The 22921-nt window shown below is 21.5% G+C and overlaps 5 protein-coding genes across 5 annotated transcripts; 2 read left to right on the top strand and 3 right to left on the bottom strand. All coding sequences in view use genetic code 6, as the record gives it.

Moving 5' to 3' along the window:
• Nucleotides 1-676: 676 nt before the first annotated feature.
• On the bottom strand, nt 677-6955 carry TTHERM_00648670 (transmembrane protein, putative; the record flags this gene model as incomplete). The annotated part of the gene is made up of 6 exons (XM_001032263.3): nt 677-1428; nt 1548-2659; nt 2840-3962; nt 4255-5452; nt 5723-6366; nt 6463-6955. 6 exons carry the CDS (start codon nt 6953-6955, stop codon nt 677-679), a joined length of 5322 nt encoding a protein of 1773 aa, XP_001032263.3.
• Nucleotides 6956-8026: 1071 nt separating this feature from the next.
• Nucleotides 8027-13444, bottom strand: TTHERM_00648660 (transmembrane protein, putative; the record flags this gene model as incomplete). The annotated part of the gene is made up of 7 exons (XM_001032262.2): nt 8027-8106; nt 9081-9258; nt 9337-9422; nt 9720-10351; nt 10511-10816; nt 11111-12413; nt 12577-13444. The coding sequence occupies 7 exons, from the start codon at nt 13442-13444 to the stop codon at nt 8027-8029; spliced, it is 3453 nt and encodes a 1150-aa protein (XP_001032262.2).
• Nucleotides 13445-14468: 1024 nt separating this feature from the next.
• On the top strand, nt 14469-14777 carry TTHERM_000648606 (hypothetical protein; the record flags this gene model as incomplete). The annotated part of the gene is made up of 2 exons (XM_012797715.1): nt 14469-14507; nt 14622-14777. The coding sequence occupies 2 exons, from the start codon at nt 14469-14471 to the stop codon at nt 14775-14777; spliced, it is 195 nt and encodes a 64-aa protein (XP_012653169.1).
• Nucleotides 14778-18189: 3412 nt separating this feature from the next.
• On the top strand, nt 18190-19417 carry TTHERM_00648600 (hypothetical protein; the record flags this gene model as incomplete). Its single annotated transcript, XM_001032260.2, has 5 exons — nt 18190-18292; nt 18347-18569; nt 18761-18830; nt 18910-19315; nt 19368-19417. 5 exons carry the CDS (start codon nt 18190-18192, stop codon nt 19415-19417), a joined length of 852 nt encoding a protein of 283 aa, XP_001032260.2.
• Nucleotides 19418-22428: 3011 nt separating this feature from the next.
• On the bottom strand, nt 22429-22797 carry TTHERM_00648580 (hypothetical protein; the record flags this gene model as incomplete). The annotated part of the gene is made up of 1 exon (XM_001032259.1): nt 22429-22797. The coding sequence occupies one exon, from the start codon at nt 22795-22797 to the stop codon at nt 22429-22431; it is 369 nt and encodes a 122-aa protein (XP_001032259.1).
• Between the last annotated feature and the right edge of the window lie 124 nt (nt 22798-22921).

The raw sequence follows: 22921 nt of genomic DNA, 5'->3' as shown, positions 1-22921 counted from the left end.
AATTCTTTCTAAATTAAAAAAAAAAACATATTTAAAATGAAAAATAAGTTAACCCATGTTTAATAATAATGTTCAAGAATATTATTTAAAATAATTTAAATGGATTTCAACTAAACTCTAAGATAAAAATAAAATCAAGGTAGGATTTAACATATTCTAATTTTTATTTTTAATAAAATAAGCAAATAGCTACTTCAAATTCAAAGCTAAAAATTATATTGTGAAATCTTTTTTTAAATCAATTCAACTCATTCTAATTTTACAATTGATATACAGTAAAAATATAAAAAATATAAAATTTTAGTTTTTTGTTATAATGCATTTGCACTATTCATGCTCTTAATAATCATTCTTAATTCTATAATAATTTTATTTATTTTAAGCAAGTTTAATCTATTTTTATTTTTATAATACTCAATAAAAATATTTATTTTCATTTTAGAGATCTAAAGTAAGAAACAAAATATTTATATAGTCTTAGATGTTAAATAATGTAATTCTTTTAAAATTATAAATTTAAATTTTTTTTGGATTGTTTTTGGAAAATTAAAATTAAACAGAATTAGAAATTTAGGACTTTAATCTATCTATTGGTGGAAAGGAATCACAAAACACCCCTATATATTCTTAATATAAATAGGAATAATTAATAAATTATTAAATATCATTTAAATTATCACTTAAGAGACCTAAAGTAAGAAACAAAATATTGATTTTCTCTTAGACATTAAATTTCAATTAAATCTAACAATCTTTTTGTATCATATATGGAATTATAGCACTAATTAAAGAACCCAGTTTATATAAGAATAATCGAAATGATAAAAGCAAAGATTTATGTTATTATCAATGAAATATTGATTTTTGTATACATGTTGTATTCATTTAGTGTTAAATCTTTGACGAAACCTCTAATTATTTCAACTATGTATGATTCGTATACTAAGTAATAGTAGTAATTTGTTAAACTAAATTATTTGAAATGCTTTAATAAGTTTTATTTATAGATAGTTATATTTGATTCCTAAAACAAAGGATTTGTGTAACTAATCTCTTCACAAAAATATTTGACTGAATTTATCAATCCTTAATTAAAAATTCCATTATCAGTTTTATTGCACACTTCTATATTAAATCCTTTAGATGTGATATACCCAATATTATTAGATGACACTAAGCAAGCATCACCTTGCATTAAGTTTGTATTTAAACTATTGAATGAATCGTAGTCAAATCTAGATAGATCACTTTGTTTATTAATAATACTATAAAAGTTATTCAGCTATTAGGTACTATTTTAAATCAAAGCGTTGTTTTCGGACAAATAAATTTTGTTAACAGTATTCTATCCTAAAAGTTTTGTCCAAATAGTTTACATTCTATATGCATTTAGCTTACTTGTGTAAAGATGTATTTTATATATTTCATCTATTTGATATTTTGATAAAAAAAAATAAATTAATAATATGTATTTTTTAAATAGATTTAAAATTAATAAATATTCTAGATAATTTTAATTTTTTTGGAAAAAATCAATCAAACTTTACTTGTGTACTCTAAGTTATTCAACTGTGTTTCTATAAAAGAATTCAATGCTAATCCAATGCCAAAAGGGTATACAATATTCACTAGAATAAAAAGTGAGAGATAAAGTATTAAAGAGTATTTAAAAATAGGAAGTTTAGTGGTAGAGCTTATATTTTTTTTCTTTTCTATTAAATCAGATTGAAGTTTAAAATTTTAATTTTCATTGTCTTTACTTTTTTGCTATTTGTTAAGTGTATCTTTTTCTTAATCTGAATTATTATTATTTAGTTGTTTTTTCAGGACTTCTATCTGTAATTCACATTCAATCAAATTATCTGTCATTATTTGTATTTTATCTGGACCAAATGTTGAAAAAAGTATCAAAACATCCTGTCGCTTTTTTTAAACATACATATATATAGGAATAAAGCTGATTGAAAAGAAAGAAGCCACAATTAAATCAGCAATTTGTGAGCTCGTTATACTGTTCTGGATATTAGAGAATGTCTAATGAATTGCATCATAAATTAAATCATCTACATTATCCAATTATTAATTTAATTTTATCATATTTTATTATAGTTGTAAGATGTAAACTTTTTGAGCGATTTAGGTACTCTGATAGTTATTTACAATATAAAATAGATAAGCAAATATGTTTTTTAAAGCATAATCTAAATTTAGAGGAACTTAAATTTAATGAGTAACGTTATAAGCAAAGGTTAGATTGTATATTTTATTTTAAATGATATCACTTAGAGTGCTTTAAACTTTATTATCTTGATAAGTTAAAAGAAGTCTAGAAGTTAAATTCAACTATTCTTACTATTAAACAAATATATCCTTAATCATAACATTTGAGTTTTCATTTGATTGTAAATATAAAGGGTTTATCGAAATTATATTTTAAATAGCTTCTGTTCCTAAAATTTAAGTGAGAACAACCTACATTCTGTTTGCCCAGTCATAGTTTTCATAGTCATCTTTTTGATTCTGCAAATATGTGTTCAAAGAAAGAAAACTAACTACATTTAAGATAACCATCAATAATAATGTGAGAAACCCAAAATATTATATTAATCTTAATATTGTCATTTTATTAGGATTTCTAATATCTTAAATCAGTTTTTACCTTATTAAAAAACATTAATAAAATTAATTCAATTAAATTTTATATCAATAAAACAGTGAAGTGAAATAATAAAAAAATATTAAACAAAGGAAATAAATTTCCTAAAAAATTATTTTATCAATAAAAAAATAATTATTTTATAAAGTAAGTAAGTAAGTAAGTAAATAAATAAATAATTACTTCTTTTTTTGTTCTGTATTTTTATCTGAGAGTTTAATGCTGCTTTAATTTAACTTGTTTTGAGATATTTTAGTCTTTAATTTACTCATATTTTTGTTAGAATTCTTTTTTGTTTCAGTTTTTGTTAAATTAATTGAAGAGGTAGATTTCTATAAATTATATTCAATAAATGTAGCCTATTTAGAGTCAAAGTAGTCATTTTTACTTTGTGACTTAAGTCTTTCAGGATATAATATAGAATCTTTACTTGATAATCTTTTATTCTTAAAGAATTGCTAGTAAGATTATTAAATTTAGCTGATATTCGAAATATTTGCGTTTTTAGGTGAATTTAGCAAATCATTACCAGTAGCTGCATTAAATATCATTTACATTTAACTATTAGACTAAGGAGAACATAGATCAATGTAGCTTTCATTTTATAAAAATAGGATACTACCATCGAATTTACTGCTTAATTACTTGACTTCTAAATCTTTAGTTGGGGATTTAGTTTTTTATTTTTAGTTAATAAAACTTTAGGTTTTGTCTTCATCAAGTTTAATACTTTTTTATTACTTATGGGATAGTACTTTAGTAGGAATTTCATTAAGCTCATAACAAATTTATCTTTTTTCTTCTTAAATGTTAGATGTATAACCTAAGCTAATCTATTGATATTAATCATTGTCTTTTACTGAATACTACTTATTTTCTACTGAAGCAGATTCGGATAATTCTTCTTAATCATTCTATGATTCAATTAGATAGCAGTCCTTCATTTGCAAAAATTTATTATTTTTGTTTATTTTAATCAAATAATTTTATAAAACTAATCTTTGACAATCAATAAAATCAGTATCATACATTTAAAAAGACTAAAAATCCATAAGCAATTAGCTGACAGCTTCAAACTTTGCCCTTTATTCTTCTAATTGTTCCAAAGATAAAATTTTCATTTAAACAAAATCTATGCTACTATGGCGGATAATTTAAAAGTCAGCTTTTATTTTGAACATCTGTTATTCAAAAATATTGATTACAAGATTGTTATCTTTAACAAAATTAGAATTTGTGTAACAAAATTATTCACTTTTTGGCTTAAATATTAATGTCTCATACAAAGTATTTGTGTTAGAATAATCTAAAATATTTATATTAATGAAATATATTTAAAAATTAATATTAATTTTATAAGTTTAAATAATTTTATAAAAATAAACTAATTAGGGATGAGAGAAATAATTAATTATTCTAAAAAAATATTATAGAAAGCATTTAATTTCATCATTAAATTATTAAATATCTCCTAATATTTCAATTAAATAAACAACTAAAATTAAAAATTAAAATTTTATTTCAATAAAAATAATATCAAAATTAATAAATCATTTATAATCAAAATAAATAAATTATATTAAAAAATAGTAAATTACTTTTTTTTAGGAAAGACTCTAGCGTTGGTATAAGTGAACCCATTTTTACTTAATGAAGATTGCTTTTAGGAACACAATTTTGCAAAAATAATTTGAAAAAGGATTAAGAAAGGGTAAATACTTCAAAGTTGTTGCTATATGACATTTATATGTATTGATTGCTATCTTTTATTTGTTTTATCCAGCAGGAAACACCAAAATCGTTTAGTTCAATCATGCATGTTTAGATCTTCATTTCATATGGTATCGCCCATCCATTGCTATCTATGCCAATTATAAGACTATAATTTTTTACTTTAAAGTTCATATTGCGATATTTAATAAAGTTTCTAAGTATATCATCATGAACCAAGCTAATTTGTTAAGCCATCATATAATTAATATTCTTACCTATTAACTCGTTTACTTTATAAATTGGTATTACATCGAAAACATTATTTGTAACTTTTTTAATTGTTCCTATATTTTACAATAGTGTGATAAATATTACACAACTATCTTCTGAATAAAGAGAAAGTTTCTTTTTTTATAGCAATAAATGAGAAGCTAAAGTAGCATTCATAAATTTTTTTTCTTTATTTAGTTTATCCTGTAAATAGTCATCAAATTAAAGTGATTTATGATAAATTTCAATAATTTGTTGTAAGATAAAACTATCATGGTACAAATCAATCAGCAGAGAAAGAATAAGTTGCAATTCTTCTCTCTTTTATCTTAGTAGCTTGAGTATTTAATAAATTTACTCTAAATCTATCATATTCTTTCCCATTCTCTAAAGAGCAATTTTTTTGAGTAGAAAACACTATTAAAAAAGGAGACAGCTCTTATACATGTTAGAATCAAAATTGATGCTTTCAATAAAATCTAGATTTATTTCTTTATTTTTATTTTGCAATTGAAACTGGATGTTAAAAATCTTAACTTTCTAATTTAAAAAGCCAATAATAAAAAATAATCTCTATTATTAATGCATACCCATCACGTTCTTTTTATTTTGTAAATAATCTAAAGCGATTGTAATAGCCTTGGTTTCATTTTTTTGAACCTCGATAACAAACATCAAATAGCTAAAAAGTAAATTGCTTTAAGATTAATGAGAATTCACCTAAATCGCTTGCCAATAAATTTATTCTATGTAATGATAAAGAAATTTGCTTCTAAGTTCTGTTGACTCTCTTTACTCCTAGTCAATGATATCCTTATTTGTAAATTAATTAATTTTGTTAATATTTATTAAAATTATTATAAATAAAAATATTAGGTTAGTAGATTTTGCATTTAATTAATAATATTTTATTTAATTATTGTAAGTAGTAACTCTAGAATTATCAATTTTGGAATAATACATAAAATTTAATTATTTTTAGATAAAAAAATAGCGAATGTATTTTTGATTAATTTTCAGTTTCTAAAAAAGAAAATCTTAGTTTCTAGTTATATAAATAAAGTAAACTAAATGTTTTAATACCTCAGCGCAAAAGCAATATGGATATTATTAACAATATTTTTAATGATTTTGTATAATATATTCTAAATATAATGATGAATAAGAAGATAAGTAATCATCATAACTGAGTTTACAGATTTCATAGATAGATCTTAAATAAATATCAAGTGAGTCTAGATCTCGCTAAGAATAGATGTTATGCTATTACAATTATTTTGATTAATTACCATTGAACTCCATTTTAATATTATTTTTATATAATTATTCCTAGCAAATTTACCTTATCCTCATTTTAACCATATTTTTGGCAAATAAAAAGCTCAATGGTATAAATATAAGAAGGTTAAGAAAATAAATTCTCCAGAAATTAGTATTAAGCATCAAATAAGCATTAATAGTTGCTAATAAATTGTATACAAATCCACAAATATTTAGCACCTACACTTCTTATTTATAAATTGGGATATAAAAGAGTTCTAATGATAAAATGATCAAATAAAAAATAATTATGGTTATGAGTAATTAGTTGTCTTTCGAATAGACATAAGCGATAGGTAAAACTAACTCAAGCGAACAGCAAATAGTTCTCTACCATAAATTTCTAATTGAAAGAAAATCTTATCTTACAAAGCGGTCATCATACTCATGAAAAACTTTTATGAAAGCTTTAAAAATTATAAAAATATTTGAAGTTAAATTGAATGTAATTTTTAAGAAAAATGTATGAAACAGTTTCTTTGATTTTAAATTAAGATATTTACTTATGATTATTGTTAGTACGAAGTTAATTATACTTGCTATTTGATACTAATTTAATAGAAGAATTGAGCAAAGAAGTGAAATCAAGTAGAAAGCATAGTAATATATTTAAAAAGCTAAAGAAAGAATATTATTTTCTTTTGGCTTGAGCTACCAAATTATAGAGCGAATAAAATAAAATGAGAATCCAATAAAAATGAAAGAGTTTAAGAATAGAAATAAGTATAAAAAAGCTATTTCAAATGTTTTATTGCTTTGAAAGTAATTCGAGCCTTGTAGAAAATCAGAGTTCTCTGAAATAATTTGCAGCTTGCTAGCGATGCTAGGTGTAATTTGAAGTAAAAAATACTAGAAGTGCTTAAAAATGACTAGAAAGATGCTGAGTAAAAATGATCTATTAAATTTTGTAACTAATGCATAACTCTCTTCAAGGTAAAATTCCTTAATCCTTTAATGAAAGGTCAATTTGTGTTGGCTTTTATCTTTTGTGTTCATATATTTTTCTTTTGACCTTTTTTTTATTATTTTTTAGTAAGATTAACTCTTTTTTTGTTGCTTTAATTAGATTGATGATTACAAAATTATTTAGATTTCTAACTTTTAGGAAAATTAAGTATGATTATTTTTTTTCTTTGTTTCAAGCTTTGAATGTGTAAGCAATATATGTTGCAAATTGCTTGAATTTAAAAATAAATAAATTTCTAAGATTTATCAGGTCAATAATTAACTATTCATTAGGATTTCTTTTTTGGATATATTTTTCGTGAATTAGAAAGTAAAGAAACCTTAGAAGCAAAAAGATTACATTCACTAAAAAGTTAGTAAGTGTAATAACTATTTTAAATAAGTCAATATATCAAAAATGTTTTATTTTTCTTTCAAAAAAGTTCATTTTTAATATTATTTTTAAAAAATGACTCCTTTTAAAATCGCTAGCATTTAAATTTAAGTTAAAATAAGACAAAAAATCTTTTTGCTATTTTTTGAGAAAATTAGTTTACTAACTTCATAGCATTTTTTGAAAAATTATTTATTTCTTTTTGTGGAATTTAATTATTTTATTTAAAAACTAAAGCAAAAATAATGAATTCAAGTTTGACGTGCACAAAATGCGCAAAATTATATTAGAATTTTGTGCTGTAAAACCTACTTTTTATTCCAGCACCCACTTCAATTTTTTTAGTAGATAAATTTGTAAGTAAATTTTCAAATATACTTTAACCATTTTATATATTTATTAAAATTCAAAAATATTTTTGCTTGTTTATTAACTATCCAGCAAACATAAAAAAATTTTATTAAAGACCTAATTATCGTCCATTATCTAAGTTAAGGTGCACAAAAAAAATAATTATTTTTCTTCATTTTGCAATTTAATAAAAAATCATCTTAAAATAGAGAACAGAGCACCTTAATTTAAGAAAGTTAAAATAATTTAAGTTTTAAATACATACATACACACGCATATATTTGTATATATTGAATTATCAAATATGAATACATCTCTAAATTAATATATTTGTTTATCATTATTATTATTCTTTGTTGTTATATTCTTAGGACTTTTCAATATCTTCTTGTAATGTTGGTTAGTGTTTTGTGACTCTCAAAAAACTCTTCTCCATCATCATTTTCTTTCATAATTTCTTAATTTAATAAAAAAATTAAATTTTAATTAATATACCATAAATCCTCATAAATTTTCACCATATTTTCTGAATATTTTATAAATAAATTAGATATCACCAACATTTTTGCCCAAAAAAATTCAATACAAATTTTGCGCACTTGACGTTGTAAGCATTTATGTTGTATTTATGCCGCGCTTATAAGCAAAAATAATATATTAAAAATTAAAATAGCTAATATCGAAAAAATTTAATTATTTAAATAAATGTAGTAAAAATAATATTATAAAAAATTAAAATAGCTTAAATAGTAAATATTTAATTATTAATAAATAAATTTCTTTCATCCTTTTGTTACTGAACTAATTTTTATTACTAACAAAGTTTTTTTTTTTTTTCTAGAATAACAAATAAAAACCAAATTAAAATCAAAGCAAAATTATAATTTTACATATAAATTTTTATTTTTAATATATTAAGAGTTAAACCTTTTTGAAAAAGTAGAAAAGAAGCATGCAAGTTATTAAATAGATAACAATAAATGAGTAAACATAATATTTATTTTATATATAAAGAGCTCTTTCATTTAAGTGATTTGAAATAAGAAAGTACATACTAATTCTCTCTTAAAAATTACATATCTATTAAATCCAGCAAGCGCTTTGTTTCTAGTATTGATTTGTATGATTATTAATAAAATCTTATATATATAAATATTATGGAAATAATGAATGCTAAAATCTAAAAGAGCATAAGAGAAATGTTAAGAATTTTATATAAATCATAATGCTCTAAAGTAATACTTTTTACAAATTCTCTTATGATTTAGACCATATATGATTAATAAGCTTGGTAATAATAATATTGTGATAGACTATATTGACTAAAGTGCTAAGCAGCATTTTGTTAAAAGATTGTTTTGTTTTGTTATTAAAACTAAGAATTAGAAGATACTATTGCATCAGAAAAATATTTGATTGCAGAGATCATACCTTACTAAAATATACCTCCTGAAGTTGAATTACATTAAGTTAAATTAAATCCCTATGAATCAATATAACCTAGGTTATTCTAAGATTCCATACATGCATTGTTTTACATTAAATTTTTATTCAAATTATTAAATGCGTTGTATTCATATCTAGAGATACTACTTTGTTAATTTATGATCTTATAGAATTGATTTAAATTTTAGGTTGTATTTTATATTAAGGAATTACTGTTTGAATAATATAAGTCAAATATTACAGTTTAGTTTTACTGCTTAGATTATATAAATTGCATTCGATATGCAATTAATTCTGACATAAACTAGTGTATTGTGTAAACACTATCTAATTATAAAAATAAAATTTTTAAATCAATAAAATTAAATATATTATGTTTATTTTCTTAAATTGTAACCATAAAAAGTTAAATTATTTTAAATTAAAAATCATAGAATAATAGAAAAATACTTTAATTTTTCATTATTAAGATTAATTTGCAAAATAAATTTTCAAGGTTGAATTTTAAGAAAAAATTCAAACTAAAATTATTTAAATAAATTTTTAAGAAAATTTTAATTTAAAAATTTATTATTGTAACATATTCTTAACAATTTAAATATATTTAAAAAAATAAGAACTTACTTGTGTAATCTAAATTATTTAGCTAGTTATCGATAAATGGAATCAGAGCAAATCCTATGCCAAACGAGTAGATGACATTGACTAAAATAAATATAGTTGCATAAAATATTAAAGAAATTTTAAAAATTGGAAGTCTAGTAGTTGAGCTGATGTTTTTCTTCTTCTCAATAGAAATAGATTTTAAACCATTTATATTTATAAAGTTTTAATTAGCATCTTTTTGGTTTTGTATTTTATATTGTTAATCACTGTTATTTTGGTTGAATATTTATCTTAGCTTCTCAACTCCAAGCTCACATTATAGGACTGTATCTATCATCATTTAAATTTTATCTGGCCCGAAAGTAGAGAAAAGTACTAAGATGTCCTATCTCTTTTTTTGTACATAGATATAAATTGGTATAAAAAATAGGGAGAAAAATGAGGCAACAATAATATCTGCAATTTACTAGCTTGTTATGGAAGCTTATATGTTTTAAAATGTGTTATGAATAGATTTTTATATCTTATCATCAATAATATCCAATTATTTGTTAAGTTAAATTAAGTTAATTTATAGCTACAAAGTGTTAGCTTATACAGGACCTTAATTATAGACAATATAATATAAATAAGCTAGCATTATTTTTAAGCTATAATCTATTTTATAAGAAGTTTGAATTGTTCGTGTAGCATTAAAAGCAAATGTAAAATTAAAAACCTCATCTTATATAATATTATTAAGAGTGCTTATTACTTTATTATCTTAATACTCGAGCAGAAGATTTGACATTAATTATAATTAATGTTACTACTAAGATTTTATATCTGCTGTCAGTTAAACTTTGTTTTCTGATGCTTGTAAGTATTATGGATTTCTTCTTACAATATTAACTATTCCTTATGTTCCTAAAATTTAAGTCAACAAAACTTACATTCTACAAGCCCAATCTTAATTTTCATAATCATCTTTTTGGTTACTTAGATATTTATTCAGCTAATCAAAATTTACTATGTTTACAATAACCATAACGAGCAAAGTAATAAATCCAAAATATTATATTGATCTCAACAAAGTCATTTTATTTGGTTTTCTCAGTTCTAAAATTAGTTTTTATCTTTTTTAAAAAATTAATTACTTAATAAATAAATATAATTTTATTTGGTATTAAATTTTATTACATTAGTAAAATGATTTAAATAAGTACAAAAGCTATTAAAATAAATACTTTAATTAGTTTTTTTTATTAAATATAGTTAAAAAAATTATTTTTTAAAAATTTTCATATTTTAAAATATATTAATAAAAATTTTATAAAATTTTTTGGTGTTAATTGATTTATAATTAAAAATGAATAAAATAAAATAAAAAATTTTTATAATAAATTAATTAAATTTATTATTCTGATTACTTTTTCTTAGAATCTCCTGTTTTAGCTGAAAGGTTTACACTGCCTTCATTTACATTTCTAAAAGATTTTTTGCTATTAGTTCTATTAAAATTTATTTTAGAAAGTTTATGAGAGTGTTCATCAAAATAATCTTGTGAAGATGCTGATTACTGTTTCTATACAAGCTAATTGAAAAAGAAAGAAGTTTTTTATTTAGCAATTAAATTTTTATTGCTTTATAATGGATTATCCAATTGAGAATTTTTATCTAAAGTTCGATTAGAAATCCTTTTAGTAGAAAGCTCGGAGCTCAATTTTGATATCTACTATTGATAAATAGTGCTTTACCCATTTCTTTTATGAAAAGAGGCCAAGTCTTAAACTGGATTTGAATCAAAGGAATCTAATCTTGATTAATGAGTAGACATTTGTAACATATTTCTAGTGTGAGGAGAATAAGCCAGGTCTTTTATATTAGTGTTTGATTAGGCAGAAGGAGAATTTAGCAAATCGTTTCCTGATTAAAAGACAGTAGGGTATAAAATTTAAAATTAGCTATTAATATTATGAGGTGATAATGCATCATAATTGCTATCATTTTCTTAAAGTTGTATGCTACTTAAAATATGTGTATCCAATTTATTACTTAATCTATTTAAAGTCATTTCTCTTAATGATTGCTTGGTTTTTTACTTCTTAAGAATTTCTGGTTTTTCTAAATCCATTAATGAAAATTTTTAATTCTAATTAGCTAATTAATTATGTATTTATTCATTTTAGTCAATTTTAGACTATCTTCGCTTTGTAATGTTCTATGTGGGAATTTAAGTTTATTGATGCTATTCATTATTTTCATCTCTATTTGTTAGTTATTTACCTGACTCATTTTAAGATTCTTCAAAACTAGACTAAGTGAGTTCATTAATTCTTTGGTTTGATTAACCTTCATAGAAATTATTAATATGCATATGTCTTCTATTAATATTTGTTTGGATTATATAGTTTTGTAGGAGTAATTTTTAGTTATCAATAAATTCGTAATCATAAGCTTAAAAGTATTCAAAATCATACAATAATTATCTAGCTGCTTCTACTTTAAATTGAAATTCTACTATAGGTTCTAAGCATGATATAACAACTTAAATAATTTCAATACAGCTATGTCGTATTGTGTAGTAATCAGCTCTAATTTTATAAATTTCCATTTCAAAAATATTTACAATAAGATTGCTTTCTTTCTTGAAATTATTATCACTATAGCAGAATTCTTCTTTACTAGGTTTCAAGAAAATAGACTCATAATAATTCTATGAAGTTGAGAATCCTGTTTTTTAAATTTATAATTAGTTAATTAATTAATGTATAAATTTTGATTTATTAAATATTGGCCAAAATTTGTGGTATCTGGTTTGTGTTTACAAAAAATTTCTTCTAAAAAATAATTAAAAAGAGTAAACCATAATTAAAAAACTTAATTAATTTAATACTTTTTTTGATAAAATGTTCTAGCGTAGGCATGAGGTTTCCAATTTTAACTTTTTGAATGCGATTTTATGGAATCACGTCTTTTAGTAAATATTGGTAAATACTTTGCGATATTGTCAAAATTTCAAAATTATTGTTGTATGACAACTACATATATAGATTTGTGTCTTTAATTTATTTAACCCAGCAACTAGCACCAAAATCACTTATTCCTATCAAGCAAGTTTACACTTTCATTTTGTAAGGAATTGCCCAGCCTTAATTGTCTATTCCTATTAAAAGAGGATAATTTTTAACTTAGAAATCAACATTATGGCTTTAAATGAAATTCTGCAAAATATTATTATGCACAGCGCTAATCTTTTAATTCATCATATAATTTATATTTTTGCCTATTACTTCATTATTTTTTAAAAGAGGAACAACATCATAAATATTTTTTGTAACCTTTTTCACTATTCCAATATTTGTGAGTAATGTTATGAAAATTACGCAGCTGTCTTCTGAATACAGGGTTAGTTTCTTTATATTTTAAACTAAATTCATAGCAGTATATATTTACTTTTTCTCTTTGTCTAATATCTTAGAGAGTGTCTCATCAGATTATAGAGATTTTTCGAAGCTCTCAATTAAAAAATACAAAATGTAGCTCTTGTGATATCTATTTATAAGGTGAATAAGTAGACTTTGGAGTTCCTCTCTTTTGTCTCTTAAAAGACTAAAAGTTGATTCTATCTCTAACAAATTGATGTTGTTCATTCCCATTTTTTAAAGAGCAACTTTTTTAATTAACAAGCATTACTGGAATAAAATACAACTCTTATACATATCAAAGTCGTAGTTAATACTTTCTATGAAATCTAATTACATTTCGTTATTTTTATTTGTGGTTTGATATTGAGCTTTAAAAAACTCAACTTTTTGATTGAGGTAATTGATCACATAAAGTAGCCTTTGCTATTACAAATAGGTCATCATACTTTATTTATTTTGAAGATAATCTAAAGCAATAGTAATAGCCTTTGTTTCATTTTTCTACACTTCAATCACAAACATCAAATAACTAAAAATTAAATTACATAATTGCTTATTGGAGTTTTCCTAAACTGTTTGCTAGTAAATAATTTCTATATAATTATAAAGATACAAACTTCTGATATTCGTTGATTCCCTCTATTCTTGACTATTAATCTCCTGTTTTATTATAATTTTAAAAAGATTATTAATTAAACAATCACTTTTTAATCTAATTTTCAGTAACACAAAATAGATAATTCGATAAAGATCATTTAGATTAATTTAAATCACACTTCAAGCTGTAAATTAATTAAATAATTGATATTTTTATGGATTAGAGAAAGTTTTTTACAAAAATTAATGGTTTTTGTTAAATTAAAAAAAAGCATTAACAATATTTATTTTTTTTAAATATTGCAAAAGTATTTTTTATGGAAGTAATTAAAAAGCTAATTTTAATTAAAATATATATAGAATAACTATAACTACAAAAAAAATTTGCTTTCTTGTTTGTATTTTTCATATAACTCTAATTAATTAATTGATATTTACCTCAGAGCAGAAACAATAGGGATAGTTTTTACAGTATTATTTGTGATTTTAGATTATATTTTCCAAATATAAAGAGGAATATGATGACAAATACTCATCATAGTTTAGTTTACACAAAGAGTAGATATTTCTAAGATAAATATCAAGTTCATCCAATTCTCTTTAAGAAAAATAGTTCTGCTATTGTTTTTAGAGCTTACTTTCTAATGATTTACTCCTGATGCTGTTTTTACTCACTTATTCTAGGCAAATCTATTGTATTCTCATATTAATACTGTTTTTTGCTATAGTAAAACAAAGTGGGATAAATATAAGTAACCCAAAGATGTAAATCCTCCAAAATGATGTATTCAAGATGAAATAGGTATTTATATTTGAGATAATGTTGAATATGAAACCAAAAAAATTCAGGACTTGAACTTGCTAATTATAGATTGGAACATAGTAAATTTCTAAGAGTAAAAGTATTAAATAAAAGATAATTGTAAAGGCCAATAGCTTATTCCCGTCTAAGTAAACATAACAAAACAAAGATATTAACTCAAAAACTGTGCTTATATTCCTCTACCAAGAAGATCTCATTGAAAGATAGTCGTATCTCACAAATCTATCATCATACTCATGTACAGATTGAATATAAGCTATATTAAAAAAAAACTTTAATTGCAATAATAAATTTTATGTAAAATTAAATATATCTCTTATTTCTACTTTAAAATTAATTTATTTCAAGAATAAGTAATAAAATACATAATATTTTTTATTAAACTACTAATTAAACTCAAAAACCTACTTATAATCATCGTAAGAATAAGATTGATTGAGCTTGCTGCTGGATTAGTATTAAAAAGTAGCAATGAACACATAGCAGATATCATGTAGATTAAATAAAAGTAGACTTAGAAAATTAGAGAAAGAAGATAATCTTCTTTAGGCTTAATCTACCAAAATACTGATCTGAGAAAGTATATTAAGAATGCACAAAATACATAAGAATTTATAATGAGTAATGTGTAAATAACAGCACTTTCTACAATTTATCTGCCTTAAAAGTAAACTCCGTACTGCAAAAATGAAGCATCATTTTCTAAATCAATTATTTGGCTCATGATACTAGGACTGAGTTAAAGGAAAAAATACTAAAGATGCTTGAAAATAATCAGAAAAATAGATATCAGATAAGGTCTATCAAATAGCTTGATTAGCGGATAACTCTCTTCTAAGTAAAATTTCTTCATTCTTTGATACACAGATTAATTTGCTTACTCCTTGTAAATTATATTCATTTTATAAATATTACTTCTTTTTAATTCTATGTTATTTATTTATGTATGTAAGTTGTTTTAATTAATAATACTTTTTTATCTCACTATTAATTATTTATCATAAAAATCAACTCAACTCAAAAAATTAATACTTATGCTCCTCCGCATGTATGTATACTTTAATATAATGAAATATAAATTATAAAGATGCTTTCTTCTGTTTTTTTATAACATGTAAATAAATACAAATTTAACTAGATTTTTTTAATGTATTTTGCGTAATTGTTTATAGGAAATATTAATTTATTAGTATTTTCCATCAAATAAATAATTTAAATATTTAATTTTTGTAATGATAATCAAAGCTTTGCCAAATTTTTATATTTAATTAATAGAGGTAATTGACAACTTTTTTTTCTTCACTTTTTTAAAGTCATTAAGAATTTTAATTTAACAAATAAGATTTTTAACATTTTCTAATAAGTTAATTAAAGAACAGTAAAGATTGAGTCTTATTATTTTAATAAATTGTTAATAAATGAAATATTTAATATTATTTATTAAATAACTTGATTAAATTCAAAACTTATTAGTCAGTTTTCTTTTATAATAAATTTTTCTAAATAGCTGTGCTTGAAATATATGAAATATGTATTTTAATATTTTTGTAATACTATAAATCCTGTTATTTAAAACACCTGCCTTCCACCTCCATTTATTAGAAGCCTAAATTATTTAGTCCTATCAATAATGGGTCAAAAGTTGGGAGTGAGAACCTAAATATATGTGATTTATAAAATATATCATTTAAAACCCTTTAAAAAAGCTATGAATATATAATATTAAAAGATTATTTTGATTAGTATTTTTTGAAATGAGAATATAAATAAATTACAACTCATAACAAAAGGGTTAATAGGAGAATTATTTTTAAATTAAAAACTAGTTAATCTAATCTTTTAATTCTAAAACATTATTTGAAAAATGGATTCTATATTTTTATCTTATAAAGCAACTACTTTCTATAAAGTCTATTTTATCTTATTATTCCATAGCCACTTTAGGAACATTAACAAATATGTTTAAGTATAAAATTCTTAAAGAATTAAATTATAGAAATTTATAAGTTCTTGCTTGTTTTTATTTCATTAAATATCTCGCTTCTAAAAAATTTGAGTATTTTACATAAAGATTTTATTTTTTTATTGATGAATAATTGATTAAATCATTAAAAAATTACAAATTATAATTTATTTTTTGATGGGCTGATTAAAGTAAATATTAGATTTTCAATTATTTTCTGTAATTAAATTTCAAAATATTAAACTTTCTGTTAAATTTATCTTTAATAGAAATAAACGCCTTACAATAAAAAATGAGTTAACAAATCTCTCAAATATTTATTTTGCAGTTTAAATATAAATAATCGAATATATTAACTAATTAAAAAAAAAAGAAATACTAGTTGTAAACAAAAATAAAAAACATTATTTAGAATAAGACTTTATGGACAATAAATATATATATAATTAAATTTAACTATTTAATTAAATAAATTTAAGTATGTATTGCTAATTTTTGATTGCTTTTAGCAACAAAATACTCTGTTTTAAAAAAAGAAAAAAACAAAATATTAGGAAATAATCTTAATTTTACTATTAGGGTCTTTTATATGGGATATTATTTAAATAAGTTCATAAATTATATGAAATTATAGCTTATTTGGAAGAGAGAAAAAATAAAAATCTTTAGGAAATGTTCAAACCATTTCAATTCCCATTTTATTTATATATAAATTAATTTATTTCTATAAAAAATTTATATATTAATTTAAATACAAATTTCAAAATTTTATTTTAGTTTCTTCTTAAAAAATAAAATTTATTGCTTATGCAATATGCACATTTAAAATCAATTCATATTAACACAATTATATATTTCAATTTATAAAAATGATTTTTTTTTATACCAGAAATTTTTGGCAAGTCATACTTTTATATAAGGAATTGTAGCTCAGCTGGGAGAGCGAAAGAATCCAAATCTTTAGGTCAAAGGTTCAAATCCTTTCAATTCCCTTTTTATTTTATCTAATTTTTATTATAAATCAAATTTATTATTTTAAATTAAAACATTTTTATTTTATTCGAGTTAATTTATTAAAAATAAAATTATTGATTTATGTTGTTTGTGTTTTTAAATAAATTCATATGAATTCAAATATTCTTTCAATTCATATGAATAATTTTTTTGATACCGAGGAAGTTATTTGCAAGTCCTTGTTTAATGTAAGGAATTGTAGCTCAGTTGGTAGAGCGGAGGCAGCCAAAACCTCAGGCCAAAGGTTCAAGTCCTTTCAATTCCCATTTTATTTACCTATCTAATATCATTAGTAAAAAATTAGATAAAAGTTACTCATTTATTAATTTAAGTTGAAACTTTTTCATTTTATTTGAGTTAATTTTTTATAAATAAATTTATTGGTTTATGATAAATATGTTTTAAGTAAATTCAAATAAATTCAAATATTCTTTCAATTCATATGAATAAATTTTTTGATACCGGAAGTTATTTGCAAGCCCGAGTATTATGTAAGGAATTGTAGCTCAGTTGGGAGAGCAGAGGAATCCAGATCCTCCGGTCAAAGGTTCAAACCCTTTCAATTCCCATTTTATTTCTTTATCTAATACTTATAGTAAATCAATCAAAAATTTATTTATTATTTTAAGTGAAAACTTTTTCATTTTATTTGAGTTAATTTTAAAAAAATAAAATTATTGGTTTATGTATGATGTGTGTGTTTAAAATTCAAATCTTCTTTCAATTCTTTTGAATCATTTTTTTATACCGGAAGTTATTTGCAAGCCGAAGTATAATGTAAGGAATTGTAGCTCAGTATTTATTTATTATTTTAAGTGAAAACTTTTTCATTTCATTTGAGTTAATTTAAAAAAAAAATTATTGGTTTATGATATGTGTGTTTAAAATTCAAATCTTCTTTCAATTCTTTTGAATCATTTTTTTGATATCGGAAGTTATTTGCAAACCCTAGTATAATATAAAGAATTGTAGCTCAGTTGGAAGAGCGGAGGAATCCAGATCCTTTGGTCAAAGGTTCAAACCTTTTCAATTCCCTTAGTTTTTGACTTTGAAATTTAATTGAGGTAAAATTAAACTACCTATAGTTAATTAACAAGAAATAAAAAACTTTTTTATAATATTCTTTTTAGTAATAAAATATAACATTTTTGAGCTGAAACATAGAAAATTTATTTTCTAAAAAAAAAAATGAAAAAATAATTATATTTTTACTTAAATTTTAATTCTTCCTATTTTTCAGGAAAATTTTTTTAAGCATAAATTTAGTTATTGAGATGTTGCTCAGTTGGAAGAAGCCAATCAATCCAAAAAAACTTATGTCAAAGGTCCAACCCCTTATAATTTTACAGATATAAAACTTATTAAAAATCAGGTAAAAATAGCTTTATTTTATTTGTAAAATAGAAATTTCTAAAATTAAATATTACAGTTCTTTGTTTCTAAAAAAAATTTTTGAAAGCTGTAATAAACACATAAAGTAAACTCATATTAAATTAAATAATTAGTTTATTAGTATATTTCATATACCGATATTTCCCATGTAAGTATTTCTGTAGCAAGGAATTCTAGCTAAGTTGGTAATGTGATGGTGGATTTAACCAAATGCTGATTTCTTAGAAGCCATTAAAATTCATTAAAACTATAAATTTTTAAGTATTACTAGAAGACAAACAGTAAAAATTGCTAATAACTAATGAAACACTTCTTCAATAACTGGGCATATAATTTAATAATTATAAACTTACACTAATAATTTTTTTAAATTTTTATATTTAAAAAAAGCAGTAAAATTATAAATTAATCCTAAATTGTAAATTGTTCATTATTACTGTAAATATATTAAATTTATGGAATTTTTATAGCAATTAAATAATAAAAATAAAAAATAAATTTATTTGCTAAAATTAACTGACATTTTCCACTTTAAATTGCTATATAAATAGATTATATGAAGTTGTTACATATTGAAATTGGGAGAGTGAAAAATTTTCTAAATCTTTAGCTCAAATGTTGAAAAGCTTTTAATTGCTTAACATTTTTATAAATTTTTATAAATTCAAAAGAGAGACAGTAATAATATAAAATATATCAAACATTACTTCAATAAAAATTAGCTGCGTATTAAATGATTATTGTTTGTTTATTTTTACTGCATCACTAAAAACCTTAATTTAGAAATTTTTTATTAAGCTTTATCATACCACAAAAGAGATTTAATAAAATTGAAAATAAATCTATCAAAATTTTACTAAATTGGCATGAATAAAATTTGAGAATTGAGCATTTTTAAAATCTTTATTTAAGAAGAAATATTTTTTGCCTAATTCGATTTAGTTATTAATGCTAATTGTATGGTTCCATTTGAAATTATATGTTTTTTTTTTTGTTCAAAGGCAATAATAAAATTACCTTTTATCTAATTTTTTAATGGTTATAAAATCAATAATATAAAAATTAAAACATAAATAGTGTGTATTGAATTTATTAATTTATAAAAAAAAACTTTTTTAAAAACGTTTTACTTCAAATTTAATTATATAAAACCCACAAAAATATTTTTTTTTTTTATCGCTAATTCTTTTTTAGATTTAATTCATCATAAGGAATTGTAGCTCAGTTGGGAGAGCGGAAGAATCCAAATCTTTAGGTCAAAGGTTCAAATCCTTTCAATTCCCTTTATTTTTATACATCTTTTAACCAATTAAAAATAATCAATCAGTAAACATCTAAAAGGGGGTTTGAGCTGTCTTTAAACTAATCAGTAGAGTCTGTAAAAGGTTCTTTAGAAATTATTAAAAATATTAGAGAGTATTTTAAAAAAATTTCTAAAATAAAATTTAACACATCTTGTAATTAAATCATTTCTTAAATACTAAAATATAAATTTTGAGAGATTTTGAATTATTCAGTTCCATATTTACCCATAAAAATATTGATTTATTTGTTTTACTTTTTAAAGTATCTCATGAAATATTTGTGATTACAAATTAGTTCGAGTGATAATTATTTTTTTAAAAAGTATGTTTAAATTATTTGATTTATAGAAAGATGTTTGAATGATTAAGATTTTTTTTAATGGAAAATTTGATTTTTGGTGATAGAAAGCAATTACTTATTTTTATTATTTCTTTTAACTTTGAATGGAGCGCTATAATTAGCAACTTGATATTTGAAAAATCCACAAAATTTGATATTTATTTCAAAATATTAAATGAGTTTTCTGATGGTAAATTAAATTAGAATACGCACTAATTTTGTAGAATATTTAATACAGTAATAATTACCGAAGAATAAAATATACTATTTTTGTTATAAATTCTTTTATAACAAAGAATTTATCAGATGCTATTTTTCTTTTTATTAGCAAATATTTTAATTTAAGAAAACAAATTTTTATTATATTTAACACAAAGATTACAATATACTCGATTTAGTTATTTTTTTGAATTAACAATACTTAATTTACATATATTGCTCTAATTACCACAAAAAATAAAATATAAAAAAAAGGATTATTTCAATATAATATATGTAAGTTTTATTAACAAATAGTTATTTCCCGTTAATAAAACTTTTCTTGATTTTGGTTAATAGTAAATGTATTTTTCAAAATGTTAATTTTTTTATTCATTTAAATTGGAGTATATTTTAGCATTTCTCTTAAATTATTAAGAAATGAAATAGAAATTAAATGGATTGATTCATTGATATTTTAGAAACAAAGAAAATACAAAAATTATGTTCTACATGTAAATTATATAATAAATAATTGCATAATTTCCTTAAATTTATTAACGCATTTATAATACACATTTTTTCTATAATATGAATGAATGCTTTTACTAGATTTCGTGTTAAAAAAATTACTAGCAGTAAATTAGTACAAGAAAATTTAAGGTAAAACCTTTTAAAATGAAAAAAGATAAGATGAAATAGGTACATTTAATTCATAATACAATAAATGGTTTATTCAATAAATATTGGATATGGTTTACATCTATTTGCATAAATATTTTTTAATTATATTTAGTATAAATTGAGTTACTTTAAAATAAATTAAGATATCTTAATAACTTAACAAATCCTTTTAGGAAATCTAGATAAGTAAGTTAAGCGACATAATGGACTGACTACTTTGAAGAAAAAAAAGCAAAAGATTATGGCTTAACTATTTTTTAAGTTATTTTAAATGATAAAATTTTTAATATTTGAAAATAAGTATTTTTTGATTAGTTACTTACATTACATGATTATTCAAATTCATATATTTATTGAAAGAACCATAAAATCTATAGGATATCAAACAAAATAAAATAATAACTATATATTTTCAGTTAATTTAACAAGATAATAATTTTTTATAGCTCTCTGTCCTTGTGCTTATCTAATTTGTAGACATTTTATTTTGGTTACTTTTTTCCTAAAAAATTTGAAATTTCATCACTTTCTCCTTATTAGCAAGTAAACTTTTATAAACGCAAATCAAATATTGGGTATTAAAAAAAAAAATCAAACAGCCATTTCAAATTATAAATTTACAAATTTAAAAAGAAAAATAAGTAACAAATTTATAAAATTGATGAATTTATAATAAGGCTATAGAAATTTTATATTGAATTTGGAATGAGATGAAGTAAAGAGTATTGAATACAAAGATAGATATAGATAGTGAAGTATTGATTGATTACTGTAAATTAACATATTATTAGATTAAAATTGGATAATAATTATTTTATATACTTGGAAATAAAAGTAGGGAAGTTTTTTTGATTATTGATAGTTGTTTACAATTCTATTTTCAAATTTGATTATTAGTTAGTGATTAAGTGAATTAATTTAGTTAGTATAAATCTTAGTTTTTAAACCAACAGGAATTTAAATATTTTTTGTTTCCTCTGTATCCTAAATTCGAAAGGACTTTTTTCAGCAAATGTTCTTTTGGCTTTCTTCTTTTTATTCTGAGAAATATTTGCTAAGTACTTCTAAGCAGTTTGAGATAACACTCTTTTGAGAATAATGAATCTTGAAGTCTAATTTGGTTAAGTTCTCATAGATTACTTGCAATTTCATCATTGCATATTAGAATTTATTAAATAAGTTGGTAGCATAGTTAATGTAGTTTTCATCTTAGAATTCTCTAATGTAGACGACTGAGTTGAACAAATTTATTTGGTCTTTGTAAATAGAAGAGTTTTCAATTTTTTCTATTAAATGGGGGATTTCAAGCTCTTCATATGCAGTAGCACGAAGTATTTCGATTTGTTAAATTAAAGTGCAAATTTCCTCAAGCATTTTAATTGATTAATTTATATTTTCTTGGTGTTTTACTTTTAGTATTTAAATTTATATTTATATTTTAATTTATTTAATTATTACTCAACTATCTGATGCAATTGCCTTGATATTTAAAGTCACT

Source organism: Tetrahymena thermophila (genome assembly GCF_000189635.1).
Source record: "Tetrahymena thermophila SB210 genomic scaffold scf_8254644, whole genome shotgun sequence".
Classification (NCBI taxonomy): domain Eukaryota; phylum Ciliophora; class Oligohymenophorea; order Hymenostomatida; family Tetrahymenidae; genus Tetrahymena; species Tetrahymena thermophila.
Note: the sequence above shows the minus strand (reverse complement) of the source record. Positions and strands in the feature narration are given on the sequence as shown.